Source organism: Podarcis gaigeae, assembly GCF_964106915.1.
Source record: "Podarcis gaigeae genome assembly, chromosome: 2".
NCBI lineage: Eukaryota > Metazoa > Chordata > Lepidosauria > Squamata > Lacertidae > Podarcis > Podarcis gaigeae.
This window is the reverse complement of record NC_139679.1, coordinates 6501827-6529703: the sequence shown is the minus strand read 5'-3', so window position 1 is coordinate 6529703 and position 27877 is coordinate 6501827. Positions and strand designations below refer to the sequence as shown.

General features: G+C 45.3%; 3 protein-coding genes across 8 annotated transcripts in view; 1 reads left to right on the top strand and 2 right to left on the bottom strand.

Annotated features, from left to right (window-relative positions):
• Positions 1-27877, top strand: part of LOC310840197 (17-beta-hydroxysteroid dehydrogenase type 6-like) — a 257115-nt gene that overhangs the window by 129926 nt on the left and 99312 nt on the right. The gene's annotated exons all lie outside the window — the stretch shown is intronic.
• The window catches only part of LOC310840203 (retinol dehydrogenase 7-like), a 486845-nt gene that overhangs the window by 438267 nt on the left and 20701 nt on the right, over positions 1-27877 (bottom strand). For 3 of the 6 annotated variants that reach the window (XM_083729508.1, XM_083729507.1, XM_083729509.1), the window contains exons 2-5: positions 11313-11634; positions 10328-10586; positions 4972-5129; positions 4108-4675 (exon numbers count right to left, since the gene is read on the bottom strand). In XM_083729508.1, coding sequence (XP_083585634.1) covers positions 4458-4675; positions 4972-5129; positions 10328-10586; positions 11313-11625 — 948 coding nt within the window. In that variant the 5' untranslated portion in view covers positions 11626-11634 and the 3' untranslated portion in view covers positions 4108-4457. Of the gene's footprint in view, positions 1-4107; positions 4676-4971; positions 5130-10327; positions 10587-11312; positions 11635-11738; positions 11835-16994; positions 17444-27877 lie in introns of those variants that run through there. The other 3 variants (XR_014561845.1, XM_083729506.1, XM_083729505.1) reach the window with 3 other exon arrangements.
• Positions 3-27877, bottom strand: part of LOC310840198 (retinol dehydrogenase 7-like) — a 47114-nt gene continuing 19239 nt past the window's right edge. The window contains exon 5 of the transcript XR_014561844.1: positions 3-4015. The gene's annotated coding sequence lies outside the window, so the exon portion shown is untranslated. The remainder of the gene's footprint in view (positions 4016-27877) is intronic.

Sequence of the window (27877 nt, the reverse complement as noted above, 5' to 3'; positions counted from 1 at the left end):
TATTTTTGTAAACTAAGAAATCTTTAATAAAAATATATTGATTTAAAACAACAATAAGCATGCATATTTGATAGGTTCTTAATGTGGACATTTTACCCATTTAAAATATTTTAGGCTGTTTACTGACTAACGCAGTTTACCCCAAAAAGTGTGTGTTTTCTGCTTAGCTTTTAGGAAAATGTATCATCCATTCCTGTGCTCATTCATCTAGGGTGCTGAAGGAAAGGCACTCTGAACATGTTCAGTGATACTTCACACAGAATTGCAGAATTATAGGAGTCTCAACTAGATCATATAAGGCAGATGTCCATCCAACCTCTGCTTAAAAACCTCCAAGGAAGGAGAGTCCAACACCTCCCAAGGGAGACTCTTCCACTGTCAAACAGCTCTTACTGTCAGAAAAGATCTTCCTGATGACTGAAGTATTGATTTAGGTCCAAACCTCCAGAGCAGGAGATAACAAGCTTGTTCCATCTTCCATGTGACAGCCTTTTAGATATTTGAATACAGTGGTACCTCTGGTTACAAACTTAATTCGTTCCCGAGGTCCGTTCTTAACCTGAAACCATTCTTAACCTGAGGTACCACTTTAGCTAATGGGGCCTCCACTGCCGCCGAGCGATTTCTATTCTCATCCTGAGGTAAAGTTCTTAATCCAAGGTACTACTTTCGGAGTCTGTAACCCGAAGTGTTTGTAACCTGATGTATGGCTATCATATCTCCTCTCAGTCTCCTCTTATCCAGGTTAAACATACCCAATTTCCTCAACCATTCCTCATAAGACTTGGCTTCCAGACCCTTTATCATCTTGGTTGCCCTCCTCTACACACGTTTCAGCTTGTCAATGTCCTTCTTAAATTGTGGTGCCCAGGACTCCAGGTGTGGTCTGACCAAAGCAGAATAGATCAGGAGTCCTACTTCTCTTGATCAGGACACTAGACTTCTGTTGACGCAGGATAGAATAATATGAGCTTTTTTTGCTGCTGCATACTACCATTGACTCATATTAAGCTTGTGGTCTACCAAGAACCCTAAATCCTTTTGGCATGTCCTTCTAGCAACCTAGGTGTCCCCCATCTTATTATGTTGGTGCATCAAATTTGCAGATGACACCAAACTGGAAGGGGTAGCATAGGACTAAAACTAACATTTGTCCCTACTGAAATTCATTTTGTTAGTCTTGGCCCTGTGCTCCAATCTCTTAAGGTCATCTTGAATGCTGTCTTCTGCGGCATTAGCTACCCATCCCAGTTTAGTGTCATCTGCAAATTTGATTAGCATCACCTCAATCCCTTCTTCCAAGTCATTTATAAAGAAATTGAACAACGGGCCCAGGACAGAACCCTGTGGCACCCACTGGTCACTTTTTTCCAGGATGATGAGGAACCATTGATGAGTACTCTTTGGGTTTGGTCAGTCAACCAGATACAAATCCACCTAACAGTTATCTCATCCAGCCCACATTTTACCAGCTTCTTTGCAAGAATATATACAGTATGAGATCACTTCTGTTTATTTAAAGAAAAGGTGTGGCATGGCGAAAAATGGGAGTAAAGTAGTGCTAAACCAGTGTGGTTGAAGAAAAAGGGGTAGAGGCTGGGGCTACAGGTTTTTCCCCCTATTATCATTAAGGTAAAGGTAAAGGGGACCCCTGACCATTAGGTCCATCGTGGCTGACTCTGGAGTTGTGGCGCTCATCTCGCTTTATTGGCCAAGGGAGCCGGTGTACAGCTTCCGGGTTATGTGGCCAGCATGACTAAGCTGCTTCCGGCAAACCAGAGCAGTGCACGGAAACACAGTTTACCTTCCTGCCAAAGCAGTACCTATTTATCTACTTGCACTTGGAAGTGGTTTCGGTTGGCTAGGTTGGCAGGAGCAGGGACCGAGCAACGGGAGCTCACCCCGTCGCGGGGATTTGAACTGCCGACCTTCTGATCGGCAAGCCCTGGGCTCTGTGGTTTATCCACAGTGCCACCCGCATCCCTATTATCATTATGTGATACAGTGCATACCATATCATTCTTTCTTATATATTCTTATAGATTCAATTCATGCTTCTGCAACCAAAACCACACCACCAATACCAGAGTGGGGTGAAGGTTATTGTGGTAACTCAGGAGCTTTCCAAGGTACCAAAAAAAATAGAATAGCGTCCTAAGAGGGAATATCATGGAATGGATTTATCATCCATTATCTTTGTGTTAGGAATAGGTGCAAGTTCACCCCTGAACACTTCATAGCTAAGTATTTGTGATATTGTGTTTCATTAAGTTACTGTTATTTATGGTTTGTAAACCTCTTTGAGATTCATTTGAATGAAAGGAGGCACAGAAATACAACAAAGCAGAGCAAATCAGGTGGAGGAACCAAGTCCAGGTCTTTCCACCTCAGATCCATCCACTATTCCAGCTACTTACCAGAAGAGCTCCCAAGCCTACAAGATGTGGTAACTCCAGAAATATATTATTATTGTGTTTTGTGTCAAGTAACAAAAGGCAGACAGCACACAAGCTAGTCTACAATCCTCCTGCGCCTGCAAAAATGTAATGAGCATTCTGTTTCAGATGAGGCAAAAGTAGCTAGAAAGTGGTTTTATCTATTTATGTGTCTGGTTTTCCTATTTTCTTTCCCTGCAATTTTATATATTTGTGCATGCTTCCATTTTCTTATGCAATGTTTTACAGTGATTTCAGATGGAAATAATAGATATGAATGCTCCCCCTCTTGCTAGATCTGGAAAGATTCATTAGAAACATAATGTGCTTCTTAAAACCTGAATGCCCATCTACGGCAGTTCAAAATTGTGTCCCCATTTTTTTTACGACTTTCATTCTGCTTCCAATCAGCTGATCCAGTAAGTTACATAAAGCGCTTCCATTTATTTATGTTGGCTTGGCTGTCATTGCAGCCCAAAGCTGTAATTCTCCAAAAAGTTGTAATTGCACATATTAATCCTACCAGCCACTCTTTCTAAGACTTCTTCCTGGAATGAATGGCCCAACACTAAATGAGTCGTGGGCAAACATTTACTGGCAGGAAGCTGAAAGAACTGGTGTGCTGCCAGGGTCTTGTGCAAAATGATAAATAGAATCTGCTGGTGTCTCAGCAGAGCAATCATTTCTAAAGGCCATTGTGGGGATGGGAAATTTTGGTGCCCTGGGCCTCAGCCCTCCGAGTAAAGGTAAGGCGACCGGAGGCAAAGGAAAGCCAGGTAACCATACCTGTACCAGAATATTGGTTCTACCTCAGGGGACAAGAAGCAAATGGGACATCATGATGAAGTCTAACGAATAAAACAATTATTCTTTATCCTATAACAGCAATAATATAAACCCATTAACATACACTACACCCACAGAATAGATTTAGAGCCCTCTAAATAGCCATGGCTGCTTGTGAAGAGTTTCAGAAACTGGGGTTTGCTAAGAGAGCTGGCTTCACAGAGCTACAATTTCCAGCACCGTTAAACTATACTTCCCAGGCTGCCTTTCAAACACACAGTGTGTGTGTCAGTTAATGGACAGTGGAATTGGTGCCCAATGGAAACCATTCATAACTGAAAGGAGTGGTGAAGATCACTGGTCTTCCTGCTTAGTACAGATCTAGGTATGTTTCAAGGAAGGGGGAAGGATAACCAGAAGATTCATGTTGAGGGGGGAACAGCAGGGGGTGAGGGGATGTATAGGCCTCACGGAAAGACCACCAGGTTGATAAACTGATGACACCAGTGCTCATGCAACACCCATGCGCTGTTCTTTCAAGTTTTATAAACTCACATTTTGCTGCTTAGCCCTGCAGTTTTGGGTCTAAGGTTGCCTGAGTTTGTGTACTGCAAACATGTCCTGGCAATTGCTGAAACAGAGGAATGTTGGGACTGCCTGTTGGCCTCCAGGCCTACTTTACCTGCACAAAGCTTACACATAATTCAGATCATAACCAGCTTTACTTGGGCATTCATTCCAGGTGGTTTGTGGGGAGCACATCTTTCCCTCACTCCAAGGAACTACAATGGTAACTCAGGTTACATATGCTTCAGGTTACAGATGCTTCAGGTTACAGACTCCGCTAACCCAGAAACAGTACCTCAGGCTAAGAACTTTGCTTCAGGATGAGAACAGAAATCGCGCAGCAGCATCAGGAGGCTCCATTAGCTAAAGTGGTGCTTCAGGTTAAGAACAGTTTCAGGTTAAGAACGGACCTCCGGAACGAATTAAGTACTTAACCCAAGGTACCACTGTATAAGGATACAATGCATGTCTATCAGACTTACAGTAAGTTCCACTGTGTTCACTGGGGCTTATTCCTAGATCAGCCAATAGTAGAGAATCAAAGAAAAATAAAACCACTTCTCTTTACAGCTCCTGATTACTAAGCCTGCATCTCAATAGGATCCTAAAAGATTCAATGTTCCATCCATAGATTGTTTGGCCACCTGTCATGTTGTTTTTCACAATCATCTACCCGGCTTGTGCTGGTTTGGGCCCAGAGCGGGTCAACACATAGTCTGCAATGGTGGTTGGCAAGTAAGAGACAGGAAGGTAGAAGAGCTTTGCATCCCAGCCTGGAGAGTAGCGAGTGCGAGGGGAGCAGGATGTCAGGGCATGTTCTATGCAGTCGGTGACCAGGTGAAGGTTGTCGCTGCAACCATCAGTGAGTTCTTGGAACGATTTGCAAGCTGTGTGAGAGAAACAAACAAATGAACAGTTGGATCTGCAGCAACACAGGAGGCAAATTTAATCTTCTGAGCATTCTCTCTATGATAGCTAAATCAAAGGAGGAACATCTGGAACTATTTTGGATGCCAAAGAAAAGAACCTTCAGGTGCTTCCAGACTGCATTGCAAAATTTTGGCGAGTGCAAATTCAGAAGGAAAGCTGTTTGTCAGTTCGCTTATTGTTTCTTGAACTGTAAACGAGATAAGTCTGCATTAAAATGCAAATCGAACTGATTTTCTCCCCCATCTTTACTCACATTGCTCAAAGTACTGCTGCCCATAAGTGTCTCTGATGTCAGAAGGTACCCGGCTCCATACAGTCTGAAAATACTCTACTAGTTTTGCGCAAATAGGTGTTTTGAAACCACCAGGTTCAATTATGCTGACTCGGACTCCAAAAGGATGGAGCTCTCTCCTGAATTGGGGAAGAAAAGTAAAGAGCTATCATTTGTTACTGAGCCACAGTAATATTGCAGGTCATGTTTTTGGATTCATGGAAAGAGGCACCTTTCTTTTTGAAAAGAAGGGGGAAAAGAAGAGAGAAAAGAAGAGAAATGTAGTCTCCTATCTTTTGTCCTCTTGCGTGAGCCTGACCCTGCTCTGCCCAGCAACTAAACACCACAGCAATGGTTGTACAGTGGTACCTCAGGTTAAGTACTTAATTTGTTCTGGAGGTCTGTTCTTAACCTGAAACTGTTCTTAACCTGAAGCACCACTTTAGCTAAAGGGGCTTCCTGCTGCCGCTGCACCGCCGGAACACAATTTCTGTTCTCATCCTGAAGCAAAGTTCTTAACCTGAAGCACTATTTCTGGGTTAGCGGAGTGTGTAACCTGAAGCGTCTATAATCCGGAGTGTATGTAACCTGAAGCATATGTAACCTGAGGTGCCACTGTATATGACACAATATCAGTTGCATTAAGAGGCAGCCATCAGAATGCTGGCGCTTCAAACTCCTTTTTGTTTGGAACCATTTTGTTGGCTTCAGACCCTCTTTAAAGGTAAAGGGACCCCTGACCATTAGGTCCAGTCGTGGCCAACTCTGGGGTTGCAGTGCTCATCTCACTTTATTGGCCGAGGGAGCTGGTGTACAGCTTCCGGGTCATGTGGCCAGCATGACTAAGCTGCTTCTGGCGAACCAGAGCAGTGCACAGAAACGCCGTTTACCTTCGCACCGGAGCGGTACCTATTTATCTACTTGCACTTTGATGTGCTTTCGAACTGCTAGGTTGGTAGGAACTGGGACCGAGCAACGGGAGCTCACCCCATCGTGGGGATTTGAACCGCCAACCTTCCGATCGGCAAGTCCTAGGCTTTGTGGTTTAAACCACAGCACCACCCGCATCCCTCCTCAGACCTTCTTTATATATATATTAAAAAGGAGCAGCCATGGGTTTCTCCCAAACTCCCTTGTTTGTAGGGCTTTATTTCAGGGAGAACTCACAGGAACTCAGTTCCAGCACCTCTCTGGTGCTATTGCCATTCTGAGAGAATGAGGGAGGTGTTCATGGTGAGTTTGAGCACCTCTTTTTCTAGAAAAATAGCACTGCTTGTGCGGAAGGAGAATACAGGGCATGCAACCAGGAAAAGGGGCCATGCAGACTTTTGATCTTAATGCCATCAATTCAGCAAGTCAACACTTTGATAATTAAGTGGTATATAAATAGCTGAAATATGCACATTTTAAACACCATAATCAACTTTTTTACAAATCACATTGGGCTCTTCTATTCTCAAAGGGCTTTGCTGAGAATCCTCCAGAAAAACAATCTCTCAAAGGACTTGTTGATGGCATTCTACCATTGTACTATTCAGTGTGTATTAACTTATGGTCTGTGTGTGTGGTTTGGGAGCTGCATGGCCAGGGGAAAAACAATGCTGTCCAGGGTTGTAAGGACTGCAGAGAAGACTGGCCTCCACTCCGTCGAAACCCGGACCTGGTTAAGAACATTCAACTATTGGCTTCGCTTAAATGTAAACCCATCCGGACTACTACCTCTAGTAGCACGAGATGCTCATAGAAGTCGGTGGTCCAAAGTAGTGCATCAAAAACTACTTACATGTGGCCTCCAAGCACAGCATCTCCTGAAAATGGGTCTCCCCAAGGCAAAAACCTTTATTGACCAGCACATGAAGGACATTGAGCAGCAGAATAACCTGGCCTATATTAAGAAATTTAGTGCTTGGTACGCTTATCTGCCCCCCTCCCACTTTTCGGGCACCTTATTTGTCTACCTTAACCATTCCAAAACTCAGGCGGGCCTTTACACTGGCCAGACTAAATATGTTACCCTCAGCTGTTCTTGAAGGTAGATATCAAAAAATTTAATTCGAGAACCGCCTCTGCCCCTGTGGAGCTGGCTATGTAGAGACTGTGTCACACGTTCTCTTGTCTTGCTCCCTATATAAAGATCTCAGGGACGAGACCATCACGCCGCTCCTATCTGCCATCTCGGGTCGCTCTTGTGAAGCCAAATTGTTCTCACTCCTAGCCGACCAGAGCAGCTCGACAACAGAGAAGGTTGCCAAATTTATCGAGAGAGCCATGAGACTGACAGCTGCTATCTGAATGACATCAGTGTCGTTACCCACATTTCTCCCCTAGGATCTTATTATTATTATTATTACTACGTTTTATTATTATTATTTTATTAGCTCTGCCAAGTTTTAAGTACTGAGATTATTAATTTATCTGCATCTGGTTATTATTTTCTTTCTCCCTGTCTCCCTTTCATCCCTCCGAGGTTGTATTTATATTTATAATCTTTCAATTTGGCTGGTCTATTCACTTAACCGACATGGAACAATCTATCAGAGAAAAGGCCACCGCCCATGGGACAAAGGGTCATTGATGAATGATAATCCAGCTTCTACCTAGGGTTTTAATAGGTCATAAGTGTAATGGTTATATGGGGTTGCTCGTGCGTAAGTTGCCGCCACTCCTGGCTAGGTGGCCTGGTTAAACCTTTCCTGGCTGGACAGCCCTTCACTTCGTGGCTGTTCAGTCGCTAGCAGAATCTGTCTGTGGGCGTTTCTTGAACCTCTTCCAGCAAAGAAGCTCCTTGACGCCAAGTCGCCGCCTACTTTCCCTGCGCGGAAGTCTTCTGCGCAGGGTGGGTTTGGGCAGCGGAGGACCTGTGCTCTCCTCGCTGGTCTCCTGCGAAGAGTCCTGGAGCCTCCTCTCTGCTTCCCCCATCGGCCCCCCTCTATCCCTGGTGTAGCGCTGATTATCTTCCCCAGCCGGAGACCTGCCTCTCTCCTTGCTTGGCCCCTCTCCAGCATCGCTGTGGAGCCTCACCTCCTCCGCTAGTTGCGATGGCAGTTCCCTGACAATAAGATTTTATGGTAACTATATTCGTAATGTATTTTTGTCGGTGTTTGTCCTTTGATGCTATGGCCTGTCGGCTACGCAAATAAAGTCTATTCATTCATTCACTGCAGAGAATAATTGGGTGCACTCATCCCACCTTAGATCAAATCTATGCTGTCAAGTGCCATAAGAAAGCGACAGAAATAGCGCAGGATAGTACGCACCCCAGAAATGATCTCTTTCAGCTTCTGCCTTCTGGAAGAAGGTACAGTGGTACCTCAGGTTACATATGCTTCAGATTACAGACTCCGCTAACCCAGAAATAATGCTTCAGGTTAAGAACTTTGCTTCAGGATGAGAACAGAAATTGTGTTCCGGCGGTGCGGCAGTTTCAGAACAGTTAAGAACAGTTTCAGGTTAAGTACAGACCTCCGGAACGAATTAAGTACTTAACCTGAGATACCACTGTATAGGGTTATAAAGACCAGGACTAGCCGCCTGAGAAACTGTTTCTACCCAAATGCAATTCTGGTTTTAAACGCAGTATAAGGAGTCTTTATAGGAGTATATTGTATTTTAAAATGAGGTTTCAGAGTTTTTAGGAGGGTTTTGAATGTCTTATGTAGATTTTCAATTTCATTGTTCTGTATGGGGCAATGACAATAAAGATATTGTATCATATTCTCCTAAGTGACACCAGCAACACCGCCAGGCAGGTTGGCCTAGGACCTAGACAAAACCATCTAGAGCAAGGGTCGGCAACCTAAGGCCCATGGGCCACAAGCGGCCCACGGGGGTCGTTTAACCAGCCCACGAGCCACCCACGAACTGAGCCGCCCGCTCAGTGAGTCCCCGTGCTCTGTGCGGCATGGGCACTCGCTCCCGTGGCGCCAGAAATCACGTCTGCGCGGATGCTGGAAATCATGGAAACACACTCACGCACTCGTGACCCAGCCCACGGAGGGATCTCTGCTTGAGTGAACCGACCCAGGCTAAGTAAACCTTGCCGACCCCTGATCTAGAACATGGCCAGCAAAAGTGGACTGGGAGCCACACATCCTATCTCAGGCTTGCAAATTCAAAAACCCTAATTTTTTCATAATTTTGTTTGATATGTATTTTGTTGTAATGCTCATGAAATGAAGTACTAACAAGAATTCTTTCAAAGCATTAATTCTATCATGCAATAGCAAGCTATCACTCAGCTTTGTAACAGACGTTTAAAAGAAAAGCCTGGTTAGCTTTTCAGACACCTTTTAATTGAATGACTTTCTAAAGAAATGCCTGAAGTAACTGATAATTAATATAGTTTGAAATTTTGTTTATTCTGTTATATTTTCCAGAACATAACAGAAGACCCATCTATCCTAATTAGAACCCAATAATATTTTAAATACCGTATTTTTCGCACCATAGGATGCACTTTTCCCCCTCCAAAAATGAAGGGGAAATGTGTGTGCGTCCTATGGTGCGAATGCAGGCTTTCGCTGAAGCCTGGAGAGTGAGAGGGGTCGGTGTGCACCGACCCCTCACGCTCTCCAGGCTTCGCACACCTCTCCGCAAGCAGCGGGAGCCCAGCGCTGGGTTGTGTTGGGCTTCGCGGACCTCTCCGCAAGCCATGGGAGCGCTCCCGCTGCTTGCGGAGAGTTGCCAGCATGCCGAAGCCTGCGCGCACTGAGCTCAGCGCACCCAGGCTTCGCGGACCTCTCCGCAAGCAGCGGGAGCGCTCCCATGGCTTGCAGAGAGCTGCCTGTTTGGGGGCTGGGGTCAGGGGAAGCTCGAGCTTCCCCCGCCCCAGCCCCGCGCCTGGGGGAAAAATAATTTTCCCCCTTTATTTCCCCCCAAAAAAACTGGGTGCGCCCTATGGTCCGGTGCGCCCTATGGTGCGAAAAATACGGTATTTTAAAATCGTTTTTTAAAAAAATAAATTTTATAACTTAAATTTTAATGTTAAGCTAAATTCATCATATATCATATTAAATCCCAAGCAGTTCTGAAGAGATTGATGTTTTCGCTTTTGACGTATCTCAATTCTGGTCTGAGCTTTTAAGGTTTTTGTGTAGTCTGGCAAGGCCAAAATTGTCAATTTTTTCAAATTTCAAACCCTAATAACTAAAAAATGGGATGAGATAAAAAATTAAAAATTCAGATATAAACTTAGTTTTGTTCAATCAACAAATGCACAAAATATGAAGATAACTGGGTGCCATGGGGTGAAAAAGTTGGATCACTTGATATGGAATGACCCATCTGGAGGTTGCACTAAAGCAAGCAGAAGAGGACATTAAAGAGCTGCTCTGTTTACCTCAGGCTGTCAGAGAAGGCTTCCGCACCAAACTTGGACGGGCAGTAACCACCTCCAAAACAGGCCAGGCGTCCCATCGTACTGCACACGTTGACCACCCTCCCTCTGGCTCTCCTCACCAGGGGCACCATGTGTAGCGTCACATCAACCATCCCAAGAAGGTTGACATTGATCACCTTTGCAAAGTCATCTTTGGTCAGCCATTCGTTGGGAGCTGCTGGGATCCCTATGCCTGCATTGTTCACCAAGCCCCAGAGCCCTGTGTGAAGAGAGAAGGCATGTTCATCCTCTTAGGCAACCTTAGCAGAGCTCAATAAAGTTGGAAATAAGCTAATCACATGCATAGATTGTTTGTGTTTACTTATACTAATACTCTTTTCTGAATTGTTATCCCTATTCTTCATTTCACATGTTTTGAGCCACTTTGGGCACAATTATGCGGGGGAAGTGGCCTACAAATGAATACAGAGAGGCAATTCTAATCCCTGGTCCCACCCAGGGCTGGATTTAGGTGTGATGAGGCCCTAAGCTACTGAAGGTAATGGGGCCCTTTGTATGTCCTGCCGTCCTTTGTCAACAACAAATAGTAGCTGTTTTTTTGTGCTGAATATATGCTATATGGTAATTTATGGACCTAATAGGTATCTAAAGCCATTTGCACATAACAAAATATGTATTTTATCAAAGTAATTGATATAGATATGAGCAAACCAGTGATATTTTAGAGAACAGGCTAGCAGGCGGGGCCCATTACTTACATCATAGGAGCCTACACAACCCAAAACATTGTTGTTATGTGTAGGTTTTATTTTATTTGTTTTTTATCTTATATTTTGGAAATGTACATCCAGTTGTTGTTTTCCTTTATATTTTTGTGGCCCCCAAGAGAGTGGAGCCCTAAGCTATAGCTAGTTTAGCCTATACGTAAATCCCGCGCTGGTCCCACCAATAGCACAGAGGCACCACAAGGAAGGTAGAGATTCACCTCTGTTCCCAATGCACCCTTTCACCCACTCCGTTGCTGCTGCCACGCTCTCTGTGCTGGTGACATCCAGAATGGTGGTTTTCAAGCGCTCTGAGGTGGTCTTGCCCAGCTGCTCTGCCCCCTTCTGCGTGAGACAGGCTGCCAGCACCCGCAGGCCCCGGGAATCCAGCTGCCTGGCAAGTAGGTTTCCAAAGCCAGAGTCACATCCCGTGATGAAGACATATTTCTCCGTCAGGTTCTCCACCAGATGTCTCTCCTTGTACCATCGGCGAAGGAAGTAAAGCCCCAGCAGGGCAGCCAGGTAGAGCCACATGGCTGAAACCTGCAGGGAAAAAGAATTCAAGCATTAGGATGCATACACACCCCGGCAGGACTTGGAGGAAGATATTTCTAATTCCTGCTCCACCAAGAAGTTCACTGGAAGACCTTTTATGATGCCACCACTCAATTTAGCCTTCCTCGCAGTGTTGTGAAGAGGAAGGAGTATTTTTGCATGAAGCAAAGAAGTGGGTGGTGCTGTGGTTTAAACCACTGAGCCTCTTGGGCCTGCTGATCAAAACATTGGCGGTTCAAATACGTGCAATGGGGTGAGCTCCTGTTGCTCTGTCCCAGTTCCTGCCAACCTGGTGGTTCGAAAGCATGTCAGCACGAGTAGATAAATAGGTACTGCTGCGGCATATCTGTGTGCGCTTGGCACTCATCACAGTCCTTCGTGCACCAGTAGTGGTTCAGTCATGCTGGCCACATGACCACATGACCCACAAAACTGTCTGTGACAAAACGCCGGCTCCCTCGGTCTGAAAACAAGATGAGGGCCGCAACCCCACAGTCGCCTTTGACTGGACTTAACTGTCCAGGGGTCCTTTACCTTTACCTTTCACCTCTATATACATAAGCAACACTGAGTTCAAATATTGTGCATTTGCTCAAATATTAGCTCAAATATTGGCATTAGCAGGCAACAGGTCATATGCCTTATTTTGTCATTAATGAGCCACATACTGTATTTGTTCAAGGTCCGATCCCCGATTTGTTTTGTGTGATCAAACTCTCCCAACTGAGTTTCACTAAGTATTTTGCAGATGATGGGCACCAGTGTTTTTGATGCTGGGTTTTTATTAAGTTTTCAAAGGAGATCAGAGATTTATGGTTAGGATGGGAACGAGAACCCAGAGATGAACAGAGATGAACAGAAAGTCTCTACAGAGAGCGGTGAATACAGCACATGATTTCATGGGCTGTCCCTTGAGTCCACTAGATGACATCGCAAGGGATCATTGCCTTAGGAGAGCGAGAAAAATTCTCAGGGATGACTCACACCCCAGCCATCACCTAATAATTTTTATTAATTTTTCAAACACAAAAAAGACAAAACAATACACACACATAAACAAATCAAAAACATACAAACATGTATAATTTCAAAAAGACATATTTTCATAACCTTGCTTCTCGGACTTCCCCTTACCTCCCCTTTTCTGCATCTCTGTTTTAAAAATTTTTCAGCAACTCTTCACACCAATTAATTAATTACTTATTTTCTCTTTAAGTTTCTTCTAACACATAATCAATTACAGCTGTAATTCTATATTTTCCTTTCCCTTGACATTTCAGCATTCCTCTATTTTACAACAATTTCTCAAATATACTTTAAATTTCGTCCAGTCTTCTTCCACCGTCTCTTTTTCTTGGTCACGGATTCTGCCAGTCATCTCCGCTAGTCCCATATAGTCGATCACCTTTGTCTGCCATTCTTCCAGTGTGGGTAGTTCTTGTGTCTTCCAATACTTTGATAATAAGATCCTTGCCGCTGTGGTAGCATACATAAAAAATGTCCTATCCTTCTTTGGCACCAATTGGCCGACCATGCCCAAAAGAAATGCCTCCGGTTTCTTATGAAAAGTACATTTAAGTACCTTCTTAATTTCATTATAAATCATTTCCCAAAAGGCTTTAATCTTCGGGCAGGTCCACCAAAGGTGATAAAAGGTTCCTTCCATCTCATTACATTTCCAGCATTTATTATTGGGCAAATGATAAATTTTTGCGAGCTTGGTTGGAGTCATGTACCACCTGTAAATCATTTTCATAATATTTTCTCTTAAGGCATTACATGCTGTAAATTTTATACCGGTGGTCCATAACTGTTCCCAATCCGCAAACATAATGTCATGACCAAAGTCTTGTGCCCATTTAATCATAGCTGATTTAACTGTTAAATTAAATCATCACCTCTGATTATAGAAGTATAATCAGCTGTACCAACTGGCTAAAACAGGGGTAGGCAACCTGAGGCCCGTGGGCTGGGTGCAGCCCAATCGCCTTCTAAATCCAGCCCGCGGACGGTCCGGGACTCAGAATGAGTAGAATGTGTCCTTTTATTCAAACTGCATCTCTGGGTTATCTGGGGGCATAGGAATTTGTTCATTTATTTTTTTCAAAATATAGTCCGGCCCCCCACAAGGTCTGAGGGGCAGTGGACCGGCCCCTTGCTGAAAAAATTTGCTGACCCCTGGTCTAAAAACTAGCTTTTATCCATGGGCTGTTAGGCTGTTGAGCGGAAAATAACATAACGAAAATGACTTCCAAGGTGGTGTGTTATTCAATAAGCACACAGAGTGCAACGAGACTGAGTGTTTGCGGGGGGAGGCTTGTTTAATTTCATTGTACACAGGTTGTACAATGGCAATAAAGGTATTTTTATTATATAGACTAGAGTATCGAGTGCAAATGTTGCCAACACGTCCTAGGAAGCTGATCGGAGCTTACGTCCCTAATGATTTGCATGTAGGGATGTAAGAAGGCATAACTTTATTTCCTGTTCTGTACTTTTCACATTCAGTACTGTTTCTGTTCAGGTGCAAGGTCATCTTCCATCAAATATTATGTTATTTGTCTAACTTTCTGCTGTTGCAAAATGACGTAGTTACTTAACTATTATTGTTGGCATCCATTTGTGTGGAATATGTCTCTAGGGATCAAGTCAAACTGCTGTGTTAGTAGCACTATGACCTCTCCATGTCACTAGCCCAGGCAGTGTGACTTCGCAACACAAGACAAAGCATATTTCAGAATACCAGATGCTGGAAACAAATGGGAGGGACTCCTTGCTCTGTTGACTGGCAGTGACTTATTAACTAGTGAACCCTGCAATCACTGGATCAACTCAGAAAGAAAGAGAGCTCAGCGTTAGCACTGTCTCAGGAACCCCACCCCACCCCCCGCCAATCATTCAGTTTGTACAAACTTCACACACACTCACACACTACATACGCTATGCTTCTGTTATAAATTCATAGAAAATCAACCATAAATCGGATTTGCACTGTTCCACTTTTATTTTACTCCATGAAGGAAGGACTACAAAATGGGGAAGGTTTGATACAGGTCAGCCATAATCCCTTGAGCATACCAGCACATACACAGGAGCCCTACCCAGTTGCTATGCCAACCCTGATGGTCCTAGACAGAAGACCATCAAGATCACAAAGAACTTGCATATGGGAGTGGATTCAGCATGGACTGGAACAAAGGACAATAATCAGCTTTTCCCTCTGGGGGCAGGAAACTGCAAACTCCCCTCTGTCACCTGGAAAGTACTCATGGGGAGGGGAAAAGGGGGAACCAGCCAGGTGACAGGACACTCAGGTTACCACCAACTCCTCCCTCAACCCCTCCTTTCTGTTATGTAGGTGTGATGTATCTGAGGGGTGGTCTTGGGTTACACCCCTTCTGTGATGTATGTATGATGTTTCTGGGGGTGGTCTTCATCTACAGGGTGGCAATTTCAAAAGTCTTTATAAGGCCTTGCACACCATTTTTCTGGGTCCTTCCTCTCTCCTGCAAGTGAGGGGCGCACCCTGTTGCAACAGTTCAATAAAGATCAAGCCTACAGGCTGCTGTTTTGCTGCAAGTAATCCTGGTTGGTGTATTTGTTTTTGTCCAAGGGAGCCCTCGGATTTTTCCGTTAACAGCACCTGATTTCCTCTTCAAAAATAATAATGAAGTTTTACTGAGTTTCAGAAAATACATCTTACAAAACCCCCTCATCAATAACAAATTACCCCGTTTGCTCAAGTAGGACACAATGGTCCATATTTTCTGTCTCCAGAATACAAGTTGCAACTGATCCAATTTCTTCCAAATCCATGTTAAAAGCTGCAAGGCCAGCACAAGATGGAATGTGATTAGTTTCTTAGGTTGCAAGTTCTTTCAATGTTCATGAGAAACAGAGCCAGTTGCACAACACTTGAAACTGCTTTGTCATGTAATGAGACTAATTTATTGATGCAGAAACGCCTTATTTTCTCACAGGTGCACCACAGATGGAACAGGGGCCAACAATACTAAAACCCCTCCAAGAAAGTGCAGATGAAGACAAATAAATGTGATTACATGTTTGTGGTGTTAGATGCCATCGGTGTAAGAGCTTAAAAGTGTTTTCTCCACTCTTAATTAAAACAGAACATAGAGGCAGCCTAACTATTCCAAGGTCTAATTCCCAGGCTTGTTTTGTAGGAACAAACTGTTCCCATCAAGTGTCACTAGATATTTTGTAGCTGATGGACACCAATCTTTTTGATGCTGTGTTTTTACTAAGTGCTAAATTCTTATCGCCTTCTGAGTAATAAATGGAAAGAAATATGAGACTGGGGTTGATCTTGTACCTTTTAAAGTTCTGAACTTTTTCTGGAAATGTTTCTCAGTCTTTAAGGGGTGCAAAGAAAGAAGAAATTCAGGAAGTGAAGCTCCCCCGCCCTCCCCCAGCCTGAAGCTTGAGAAAAGTGTCACCTACAACTAAAGGAATGAAATTTACAGCCTGTACTACCCTTAGAGAAAATATGGAATGTACCGTTGGTACATCACCCCTATGAAATTGCAAAAAATGTACAAGACTGGTGATAAAAGGTGTTGGAAGTGTAAATCTAAAGAGGGAAGTTTCTACCACATGTGGTGGAAATGTGAAGAAGTTAAAAAAAACTGGGAATCCATATACAATGAACTGAAAAAAAATACTTAAATACACCTTCGTTAAAAAGCCCGAAGCCTTCCTTCTGGGAACGATCGGAGACGAGATTAAGAAAGAAGATCATATAATGTTTAAATACACAACTGTAGCTGCCAGGTTTCTGTTAGCACAAAATTGGAAAACCCCAAATATCCCAACCGTTAAAGACTGGCTAATTAAATTATTTGAATATATGGATTTGGCAAAAATGACGCAGAACATCAGACAGCAAAAAGGTACAAAGCTTATTGACGATTGGACCAAATTCACAAAATATATGGAAACAAATTCTACAGATATACAAATCACAGTAGGTTTAATATAACCCTTGCAATGTGTAGACGATATAAAATGAAAAACTACAGAATGGATTTAATATTTACATAACCCAAAACCGAGATGGAGGGAAGTCGACCGTTATTTGTTGTTAATTAATGTTTGTCTTCTGGTTTGTTCATGTGTTTTATTTTGGTTGTTTTCTTTTTTCTTTGGTGTGTGTTGTTTATTTTTGTTTTTCTTTTTTGGTTATAGAAAATGAATAAAAAGAAGTCAAAAAGAGAGAGAGAAAAAAGTGTCACCTACAGAATATTAGCTTAAAATAAAGTTGCTATGAGCACATCTTAGTGGTGACTGGAAGTTACTATCATGTATAATTGAAAAGGGAAGAGACAGACCTGCAGCTGGTTAGAGGAAAGGCTCTCAGCTTCAGTTGTGCGGCAGGAAAAGCAATGCTTCCTTTTCCGATTTACAGTTGTTCCTTATCTGCCTGTTGCTGTTTTTCACACTCCACTGGCTGCAAAGGGAGCTCCTCCCTTCTGGCAAGGATTGGTTTAACCCAATTAGGTGGTGAAATTTAACTGCCTTCTTTAAAGTAACTGGGGAATCTGTTGGTGAAAGAAACACACCAAATCCCTCCCATTGCAGAGCTCCGTGCCACACATTCAGCCCCTTTCCCCTGTGTTCTGTTCATGTATGGATAGAGCAAATAAATCATTTGTCTAGAGCAGGAAGAAAGCCTGGGGTTGAGGTTATCTTTCTTGCAGAAGCACATCCCTTCTGCTGATAGAAAGATGGGCAGAGTGCTTGCAAAATTACATTTCACCTAGAGGCTGGACCCGGCCAGCTTGCTTTGGTGCATGAATTCTAATACAGTGGTACCTCGGTTCGCGAACGAAATATCTTCCGGAAACCCGTTTGGCTTCCAAAATGTTCAAAACCCGAGGCATAGTTGAAGGGGACCCAGCTGTGGGCAGCCTGAGGAACTGCCCTCCACCTTGGTCCTGTCGATAAAAAGCAAGTCCAGAATGATAGACTAGAATTATGTCCACTGAGCTACAATTCCCAGCACCCTTAAAATACACTTCCCAAGCTGTTAAAATGATATAATAGCTCAGGACCGCAACACCTAAAGGACTGCCTCTTTCCACATTGTAATAAGAATTTTAAGGTCTTAGATATATAATAAATGTTCATTAATGTACCAAGGAAACACGTACATAAATATATAAACTACATTATCAGATAACCTGACAGGCAGGAAAAACAAGAACATTCAAATTTCTTTTGTAGAACACCGTTTCTGTGATGTAGGTATGACGTATGGAGGGGTGGTCTTGAGCTCCAGGCCAGGGAATTTAAAATGTCTATATAAGGCCTTGTGCACCATTGTTTGAGGTCCTCCTCCTCTCCTGCAGGTGAGGGGAGCACCCTGTTGCAACAGTTCAATAAAGATCAGACTTACTAGCTGCTTTGCTTCTCAATATTCTTTGGTTGGCCTCTGTTATTTTCTCCTACCAATAGGGAACCTATGTAAGGACTCTATAAGGGCTCTTTCATACCCCATAAGGGGGAAAGGGCAGATTTATTTTGTTTACAACAACATGAACCTACCCGGACCCTGAGATCATCTTCCGAGGCCCCCCTTTGTGTGCCCCTCCTCAAGAGGTTCAGAGGGTGGCAACATGAGAACAGGGCCTTCTCTGCTGTGGCTCCCCATCTGCGGACTGCTCTCCCCAGAGAAGTTCATTTTTCCATTATACATCTTTAGGTGCCAGGCAAAAACATTTCTTTTCAACCAGGCCTTTGGCTGATCTGATTTACATCCTATGCCCTTTTAAAATGAGCGGGGGGGGGGGGGGCTATTGGTGTGTTGTCTTATTGTCATTGGGTCTCTTGTATTATTGGGTCTCTTTGTATTATTTTATTCTGTGAACCACTCTGAGACCCCTGGTATAGGGTGGTGTATAAATAATAATAAAATAAGAATAAGAATAATACAAGAGTATATTGACATAGTGTGGGTGTCAATAATTTGGAGTGCTGAAACCATTCAGAACTGAAAAGAGTGGTGAAGATCACTGTTCTTTTTGCTTAGCACAGATCTAGGTATGTTTCAAGGAAGGGGGAAGGATAACCAGAAAATTCATGTTGAGGGGGGAAGTGGGGGGGCGATGTCTAGGCCCCACGGAAAGACCACCAGGTTGATAAACTGATGACACCAGTGCTTGTGCAACAACCATGCACAAGTTTTATAAACTCACATTTTGCTGCTTAGCCCTGCGGCTTTGGGTCTAAAGTTGCCTGAGTTTGTGTACTACAGACATGTCCCGGCAATTGCTGAAACAGAGGAATGTTGGGACTGCCTGTTGGCCTCCAGAATTGTTAGATCCCAAAACTAAGATTCTGTCAAGAATGTATAACTTGCTGTTGAAATGGAACACTCAGGATGAAACTGTGAAATCTGCTATGATTAAATGGGCACAAGATGTTGGACGTAACATTATGTTGGCTGACTGGGAACAGTTATGGACCACAGGTATGAAATTTATGGCATATAATGCCTTAAGAGAGAATATTATGAAAATGATATACAGGTGGTACATGACACCAGTCAAGCTTGCAAAAATATATCATTTGCCTGATAATAAATGCTGGAAATGTAAAGAAACTGAAGGTACATTCTTTCACCTTTGGTGGACGTGCCCAAGGATTAAGGCTTTCTGGGAGATGATCTATAATGAAATGAAAAATGTATTTAAATATACCTTCCTGAAGAAACCAGAGGCCTTTCTCCTCGGCATGGTCGGCCAATTGCTGCTAAAGAAGGTGTGATGGGATAATGAGCTGCTTGTGCGTAAAGCTTGATCCCTCCGGGTTTTGGCTGGTCAGCCAACCTAAGTCTCTAACGGAGCCCCCCAAAGCATGACTCCGTCAGTCGCTGGTAGAATCCGACAGTGGGCGTCTACGGAACTTACTCCAACATAAAAGGTGTTTGACGGACATGCGCCTCCTGGACTCTCTGCGTGACAGCTTCCGGCGAGGGGTGGGGGTTGCTAAAGGGGGTCTTGTTACCTCCTCACTGTTCTCACTGGAAGTATCCCAGAGCCTCCCCTCCGACTCCCTTTCCCTTTGAGCTCCTGCTCTCCCCCTACTGGTTCCCTCTTCTGCTGCAGAGTCTCTCCTATTCTCCTGGAGCCTTTCTACCACCTGTTCTTCCGATGGCAGTTCCCTGACATCCATCTCCCTCCCAGGGGCCCCTTCACCCCCTCCCGCCTCCTCTCCCACTGGCGGTGAGGGTGGAAAGCCCCTGAAGGAACTCTCCTCGTCGTCCGTGGATTCAAGCACTTCTTGCCACGGCTTACCGTCTCTTGCCCCGTCTTCCTCTTCTTCGTCGGAGTCGGCTTCCTCATCCACCCCTGACTCTGGGAACCCTTCAAACTCCCCTTCCTCATCGGTGGTCCCGAAATGTTCCCTTCTAAATCGTGCCACGGGCTACGGATTCCTTGGGAAACGCCTATGAAACGTTTCTATTAAAATCTCGTCATTGACTGCCTCTGCTGGTACCCATGTGTTTTCTGACTCTACTTCCCCCTCCCATTCTACCAAATATTCCACCTGATTCCCCTTCCACCTGGAATCAATGATTCCTGCGACGTTCATGTCGCGTTCTCTCTCTTCTATCACAGGCGTTTGGGTGACCTCCCTCTCACGTTCCCCCCACTCACGTCCCTCTCGGTACGGCGACAGTAATGACCTGTGAAATACGGGGTGCAATTTCATGTGACTGGGCAATCTGAGTTTGAATGCTACTGGGTTGACCTGCTGTATGACCTCAAAGGGTCCCAATCTTTGGGTCTCAATTTCTTACTCCCTCCCTTGAACGGTAGTCCTTGGGTGGATAGCCACACCCGGTTTCCCACCCTTATAGTTTCACCTTCCCTCCTATTTCTGTCTGCTTGCTTCTTATATTCTTCCTTGGCTTTCTCTAAGTTGAGTTGGAGCTGACGGTGGATCGCTTCCATCTCTTCAACAAAATGTTCCGCCGCCAGCACGCTCCACCTCTCCCCTCCCTCTCCTGGAAAAGCCCGGGGATGACACCCATAATTTGCCAGAAAGGGACTCATCCCTGTGGACACATTTTCTGCGTTGTTGTAGGCAAATTCTGCCAGAGGTAACTTATCTACCCAATCATTTTCTCTGTCCTGAACATAACACCTCAGGTATTGTTGTAAAATCCAGTTTGCCCTCTCCGCTTGCCCATTTGTTTCTGGGTGCCGGGCAGTTGAAAAATTGATTTCCACGTGCAGTAAGCTCATGAGTTTCCTCCAGAACCTGGAAGTAAACTGTTTCCCTCTGTCGCTGACCACCCTCAAGGGGGCGCCATGCAACCTGAAAATATGCTCTACAAACAACTTGGCGGTTTCCTCCGCTGTGACCGCATGTGAACAGGCTATAAAATGACACATCTTAGTTAATAGATCTACCACCACCATGACCGCTGTCTTGCCTTTGGATTTTGGCAGGTCCGTCATAAAATCTATGGATACTGCCTCCCATGGCCGTTCTGGTGTGGGTAAGGGTTCTAATAGCCCCGCCGGTGCCAGCCTCTCCCCTTTCGCTCGCTGGCACCTGTCGCACCCCCTGACATATTCCCGTACGTCCTCCCTCACCTTGGGCCACCAAAACTCCCTGGTAACCAACCACATGGTCTTGTGCTGCCTGAAGTGCCCCGCTGTGGGGCTGTCGTGCAACTGCTTTAGTACTCTGCCCCTCAGTTCCCCATCGGGTATGTACAGTGCCCCTTTGTAATACAACGCCCCGTTCTTTTCTTCAAACCCCCCTGTGTTCTCCTCTGTCCTCCTGAGTTCTCTTAGTTTCTCTTGGGCGTATTCATCGTTCTCAGTACTCGCTATCAATTCCCTCTGCCCCACCAAAGCCGCCCCACACACCCAGCGGTCCTCAGGGATTACATGCCTTTCCTCAGGCGCTCCCTCCCCCTCTAAGTACTCAGGTTTCCTGGAAAGAGCGTCCGCCCTTACGTTCTCGGAGCCTGGCACGTAACGAATTTCAAAGTGGAATTTGGAGAACTCCTGGGCCCATCTCAATTGTCTCTGGTTCAGCACTCGGGCTGTTCTCCAGTATTCCAGATTTTTGTGATCAGTTCTGACTTGAACCTTGTGCTGCGCCCCAATCAGCAAGTGCCGCCATTTCCGGAATGCTTCATGAATGGCGAGCAGTTCTCAGTCGTATACTGTGTAGTTCCTCTTGGATTTGTTCAACTTCCGCGAGAAGAATGCACACGGTCTCCATTCAGATGTATCTTTTCCCGGCTGGAGAAGCACGGCCCCCACCGCTCGGTCTGACGCGTCAGTCTCCCCTCTCATTGGTTGTTGTAGATCCACGTGCAAAAGTTGCTCTTCCGATGCAAACGCCTGCTTTAAGCGTTCGAACGCCCGCTGCGCTTCTTCCGTCCAAACAAATTTCTTCTTGCTGCTAAGACAATCCGTGATGGGCGCTGTTAAATGGGCAAAGTTTTTGATGAACTTCCTATAGAAGTTTCCGAAGCCCAGGAACCTTTGCACGTCCTTCTTGGTCTTTGGTGTTTTCCATTCCAGTACCGCTTGAACCTTGCTGGGATCCATGGCCAATCCCTTGTCAGACAACCGGTACCCCAGGAATTCCACCTCCCTGGTATGAAACTGACACTTCTCCAGTTTCACCCACAGCCGGTTTTCTCGCAGTTTGCTCAGTACCTCTCTTACATCTCGCACATGCTGCTCCTCATTTTCAGAGTACACCAGGACGTCATCTAAGAATGCTGCGCAGTTCTTGTAGAGCAATGGCCCCAGGACGTGATTCATGAATGATTGAAAACAGGCTGAGCCCCCTTGTAATCCGAAAGGCATAACCAGGTACTCAAAAGCCCCCAAGGGGGTGAACATAGTGGTCTTCCACTCATCCCCCTTTCTCACACGTATCATGACTGTCGGATTGCTGTGATGGGATAATGAGCTGCTTGTGCGTAAAGCTTGATCCCTCCGGGTTTTGGCTGGTCAGCCAACCTAAGTCTCTAACGGAGCCCCCCAAAGCATGACTCCGTCAGTCGCTGGTAGAATCCGACAGTGGGCGTCTATGGAACTTACTCCAACATAAAAGCTGTTTGACAGACATGCGCCTCCTGGACTCTCTGCGTGACAGCTTCCGGCGAGGGGTGGGGGTTGCTAAAGGGGGTCTTGTTACCTCCTCACTGTTCTCACTGGAAGTATCCCAGAGCCTCCCCTCCGACTCCCTTTCCCTTTGAGCTCCTGCTCTCCCCCTACTGGTTCCCTCTTCTGCTGCAGAGTCTCTCCTATTCTCCTGGAGCCTTTCTACCACCTGTTCTTCCGATGGCAGTTCCCTGACAGAAGGATAGAACTTTTTTTATGTATGCTACAACAGCAGCAAGAATACTCATCGCAAAGTATTGGAAGACACAAGATTTACCCACCCGGGAAGAATGGCAGATGAAGGTGATGGAGTACATGGAACTGGCGGAAATGACTGGCAGAATCCGAGACCAGGGAAGAGAGACAGTGGAAGAAGATTGGAAGAAATTTAAAAACTATTTACAGAAACACTGTAAAATTAAGGAATGTTAGAAGGATGCTGGAATGAAGTTATGTGGTTTTAGCAGTAATGTTACAAAGGGGTATGTAAAAATGGATTGTTAACAGGTGAGAATGTAAAGCTACAATATATTAAGATGAATTATTATGATAAAAGCAAAAACAGAAAGGATTTGCTGAAATAACCAATTGAACTAGAATACAAAAAAGGGAGGTGTGAGGAGGTCAGGGAAACAAGTAAATGAAAGACAAGATATGGAAAGATTGATTTGTTTTTAACTGCTTTTATTTTTCTGTATTTTGTAATTTTTGTTTTCTTTTTTCCTTTTTTCATTTTTGTAACTTTTGAAACTTCAATAAATATTATTTTTTAAAAAATAAAAAATAAAGTTGCCTGAGTTTGTGTACTGCAGACATGTCCCGACAATTGCTGAAACAGAGGAATGTTGTGGAGGCTCTTGGCCTCCAGATTACCTGCCTTACTCGCACGAAGCTTACTGATAGTTTAGATTATAAACAGCTTTATTGAATATGCGTTCCAATTGGTTTGTGGGGAGCACATCTTTCCTCCGCTCCAAGAAACTACAGGTTACCCCTAGCATCCTTAAACTACAGTTCCCAGTATTTTTGTGGGGAACGGTGACTAAAGTGAAGAGTTCCTGTTTGGTTCTTTACATCTGGTTCTAAGTCAATTCCAAACTTTGCAAGAATGATTCCAAATAAACCTCCTTAGAACCAGATAAGTGGGGAATGAAAGAAGATGTATTATCTTTTTACACCACTTATAACTCCTTCAAGACCCCTTGGCTGGAGAGTAAGGTAAAGGTGTGGCAGAAAGTGTCTGGCCACTCAGTCTTACAGTAGGTGGCACTGAGTTCAATGGGGCTTATTCCTAGATAAATGGGTAGCAAAGTTTTGCATCAGCTGCATCAGCCAATCACATATAGTAAAAGAAAACTATCCGTAACCTCTGGTACCTCTGTGTGGGATGCAATCCACTGAGATCAGTCAAGTACAGTGGTGCCTCGCAAGACGAAAAGAATCCGTTCCGCGAGTCTCTTCGTCTTGCGGTTTTTTCGTCTTGCGAAGCAAGCCCATTAGCGGCTTAGTGGATTAGCGCTATTAGCGGCTTAGCGGGCTTAGCAGGCTTAGCGGATCAGCTGATAAGCGGCTTAGCGGATCAGCTGATAAGCGGCTTAGCGGATCAGCTGTTAAGCGGCTTAGCGGCTTGGGAAAAAGGGGGGGAAAGGGAAAAAACACCGCAGGAACTCGCAAGACATTTTCGTCTTGCAAAGCAAGCCCATAGGAAATTCGTTTTGCGAAGCACCTCCAAAACGGAAAACCCTTTCGTCTAGCGGGTTTTCCGTCTTGCGAGGCATTCGTCTTGCGGGGCACCACTGTACAACATTCCTTGTTTTGCTAGCGTGGACACGCAGAGAATGTTTGGTCCAGCCAGTTGAAACTTCCTGTTCTTCCTGACCGGCCTGGAATATCCTTCCTTGCATGTGACTAGTGGGTGGGCGTGACCTTTCAAGACCTTGTAAAGGGCCAATGCATGCTCCACTCTCTCTTTTTTCCATTTTCTTTTCATCCAGTGAACTTCATGGAATGAACTGGCTGCCAGCCAAGCAGTCCCCCAAGTAATCTCTCTTATAGCGCTCTGCCTGATCTTGAGTAAAGTTTCTTTTTATTGCTTATGAATAAGACTGTGGTGTCTTTATTCTTTTAGGAGGGATTTAGAATGGGATCTTTCCAGGAACATACAATTCAATCTGAGGGAGACTGAATTGCAACCAGATTTCTGCTGTGCGTGAGAAGGGGAATGTAAACTCTGCTAAGTAAAGGAACTTGCTAGCACAAGTTAAAAGGTAAAGGCCCCTTGACAGTTAAGTCCAGTAGCGAACGACTCTGGGGTTGCGGCGCTCCTCTTCCTTTACTGGCTGAAGGAGCTGACATTTGTCCGCAGGCAGTTTTTCCGGGTCATGTAGCCAGCATGACTAAGCCGCTTCTGGCAAAACCAGAGCAGCGCACAGAAACACCGTTTACCTTCCCGCCAGAGCGGTAACTATTTATCTACTTGAACTTTGACGTGCTTTTGAACTGCTAGGTTGGTAGGAGCAGGGACTGAGAAACAGGAGCTCACCCCGTCGCAGGGATTTGAACCACTGACCTTCCGATCGGCAAGCCCTAGGCTCTGTGGTTTAGACCACAGCTCCACCTGCGTCCCAATAGTGCAAGTTAGGAAGGATATTAATAAACAATATATCGTCTCCTGCCACCCTGAACATTCCCACACTCTGCCCATTCCACTTGTTGTGGGGACAAGGCAGGTCATTTTTAGGAAAGGAACCATTTTGCTGGGCTCCAGACTCTTATTTTATATAGCAACAGCCAAGGGTTTCTCCTTTACTAAAGTGAAATCTGAGCCCCCACTTACATTGAAGAAAGCCCCACTGATTTCAATAGCCTTGCTGCTCCAATCTAGATTCCCATCCCTCCAGGAAACTGAAATCCAAGCCCAATTTGAATTGAAGTGTTGTAAAAAGAAATTACAAGGTTCAGAATGCAGTCGGAAAAGCTGGGAATTGGCAACCAAAGAGACAAAGCGAGGTAGTTGCAACTGGGTTCCTCCAACCGAAGAGAAAGGAAGAACCCCGCGTACAGGTGGCGACTGCCACTTGGTTGGGTTACATGCATGTTACATGGCAAAGGGGTGCAAAAGGAAGAGACATGGGTGCAAAGACGTTTCCCTGCTCCGGTTCCCCCAGCAAGCGCGCTCCCGGGGCGCTTGGAGCCGCAGCAGGAGGGGAACTTCGGGTGCCACGGTCGCTTTCCTCACAAACTTTATTCCCTTGAGGAAAAAATAAGTTTGGAGGAAAGCCCCAAGATTACAATGCGTTTAAAACAGAGATACAATATGCGTTGGAATTGCAAGAAGGGGAGTTTGCTAGCGACCGGGAGAAAGTTGCTTTCGTAATTGGACACCTTGAGGGGTGTGCTCGCAAATGGATTAGATTGCTCATAGCAGCAGGGAACGATGCTTTGAAAGACCTGGACAAATTTTATCAGGCGATGGACACTATGTTCTCCAGTGAGGTGGAGGGGAGTGTGACACGAAGGGAGATGCTGAGCTTCAAGCAGGGGTCTCTGACCATCAGGAGCTACGGGTCGCGTTTTGCGATGCTAGTGCACAAGCTAGGCTGGGACCTAGATTCTGAACCCCTGCAAGCACTGTTTGAGGCAGGTTTGAATCTCGAGGTAAAAGATGAATTATCCAGAGCCCCCCGCCCACATTCCATGGATGAGTTAAGTAAAGCAGCGTTGGCCATTGGGGTACAGCAGGAAGCGCACGCTCAGGAAAGGCAGGAAGCCAGAGGGGAGCATTTCCATGGCGGCCGCATTCCTGAGATGCCAATAGGGACTTCCCACAATCTGCCAGCAGCTGAGCCAATGGAAATTGATGGAGCCCGTGCGCGAGAGTTTTCAAACGCCAGTGAGCTCAGGAAGAAAGAGGGGAGGGACTGGAAAAGTGCCAAAAAGTGTTTCATCTGTCAGCGCCCTGGACATTTCGCGAAGGTCTGTCCCCAGAAAAAAGCCTGGCAAGAGACATGTCCGATGGTCGGAGACGTTCTCACAATATCACTGTGGCCAGGCAAATGTTCCAAGAAGAACGATGGTCATTTGGGGGAGCACTGGCAGGGCAGGAGGAACTGGTGGGGTTCACCAGACACTATGAGTTCGATCAGACAAAAATCAGGGAACTCACGAGATGGAAAGGGGGAAATGGGGGTTTCAAGGAAAAAGGAGGGCTCTTGTACTACAAAGGGGGACTGTGACAACCCCACTCCATGACAACCCCACAGCCGGGCATTTTGGGCAGCATAAGACCATGCTATTAATAACCAGACAGTTCTGGTGGCCCAAGGTAAGGGAAGATGTATGCGAATATGTCCAAGGGTGTGACAGGTGTCAGAGGGCCAAAGGGGAAAGAACAGCACCAGCGGGGTTGCTGGAACCCTTACCGACACCAGGGAGGCCCTGGGAGGTGGTGTCCATTGATTTTATGACAGATCTGCCCAAGTCAAGGGGAAAGACAGCGGTGATGGTGGTGGTCGATCTACTGACCAAAATGTGTCACTTTGTGACCTGCTCCCATGCGGTGTCAGCCGAGGAGACAGCCAGGCTGTTCGTGGATCACATTTTTAGGCTGCATGGAACTCCACTGAGGGTTATATCCAATCGCGGAAGACAGTTTACCTTGCGGTTCTGGCGTAAACTCATGAGCCTGCTTCAGGTAGAGGTGAGCTTCTCGACAGCTAGGCACCCAGAAACCAATGGGCAGGGCGAGAGAGCGAACAGCATATTGTAGCAGTGCCTATGCTGCTACATCAGTGAGAGGCAGAATGATTGGGTGGAGAAATTAGCACTAGCTGAGTTTGTGTATAACAACACTGAACATGTGTCCACATGGATGAGCCCCTTTATGGCCAACTATGGGTGTCATTCCAGGGCTTTCCCAGGGCATGGAGAGAAGGAATGGAGTGTGCCAGCTGCAGAGCAATTTGCAGAAGAGATGGAGGCTCTGCACCAATAACTACAGCTAAATTTGGAAAGGGCGAAAGAAGTCTATAAAAGGCAGGCAGACAGGCACCGCAGGCCAGGGAAGGTCTTAC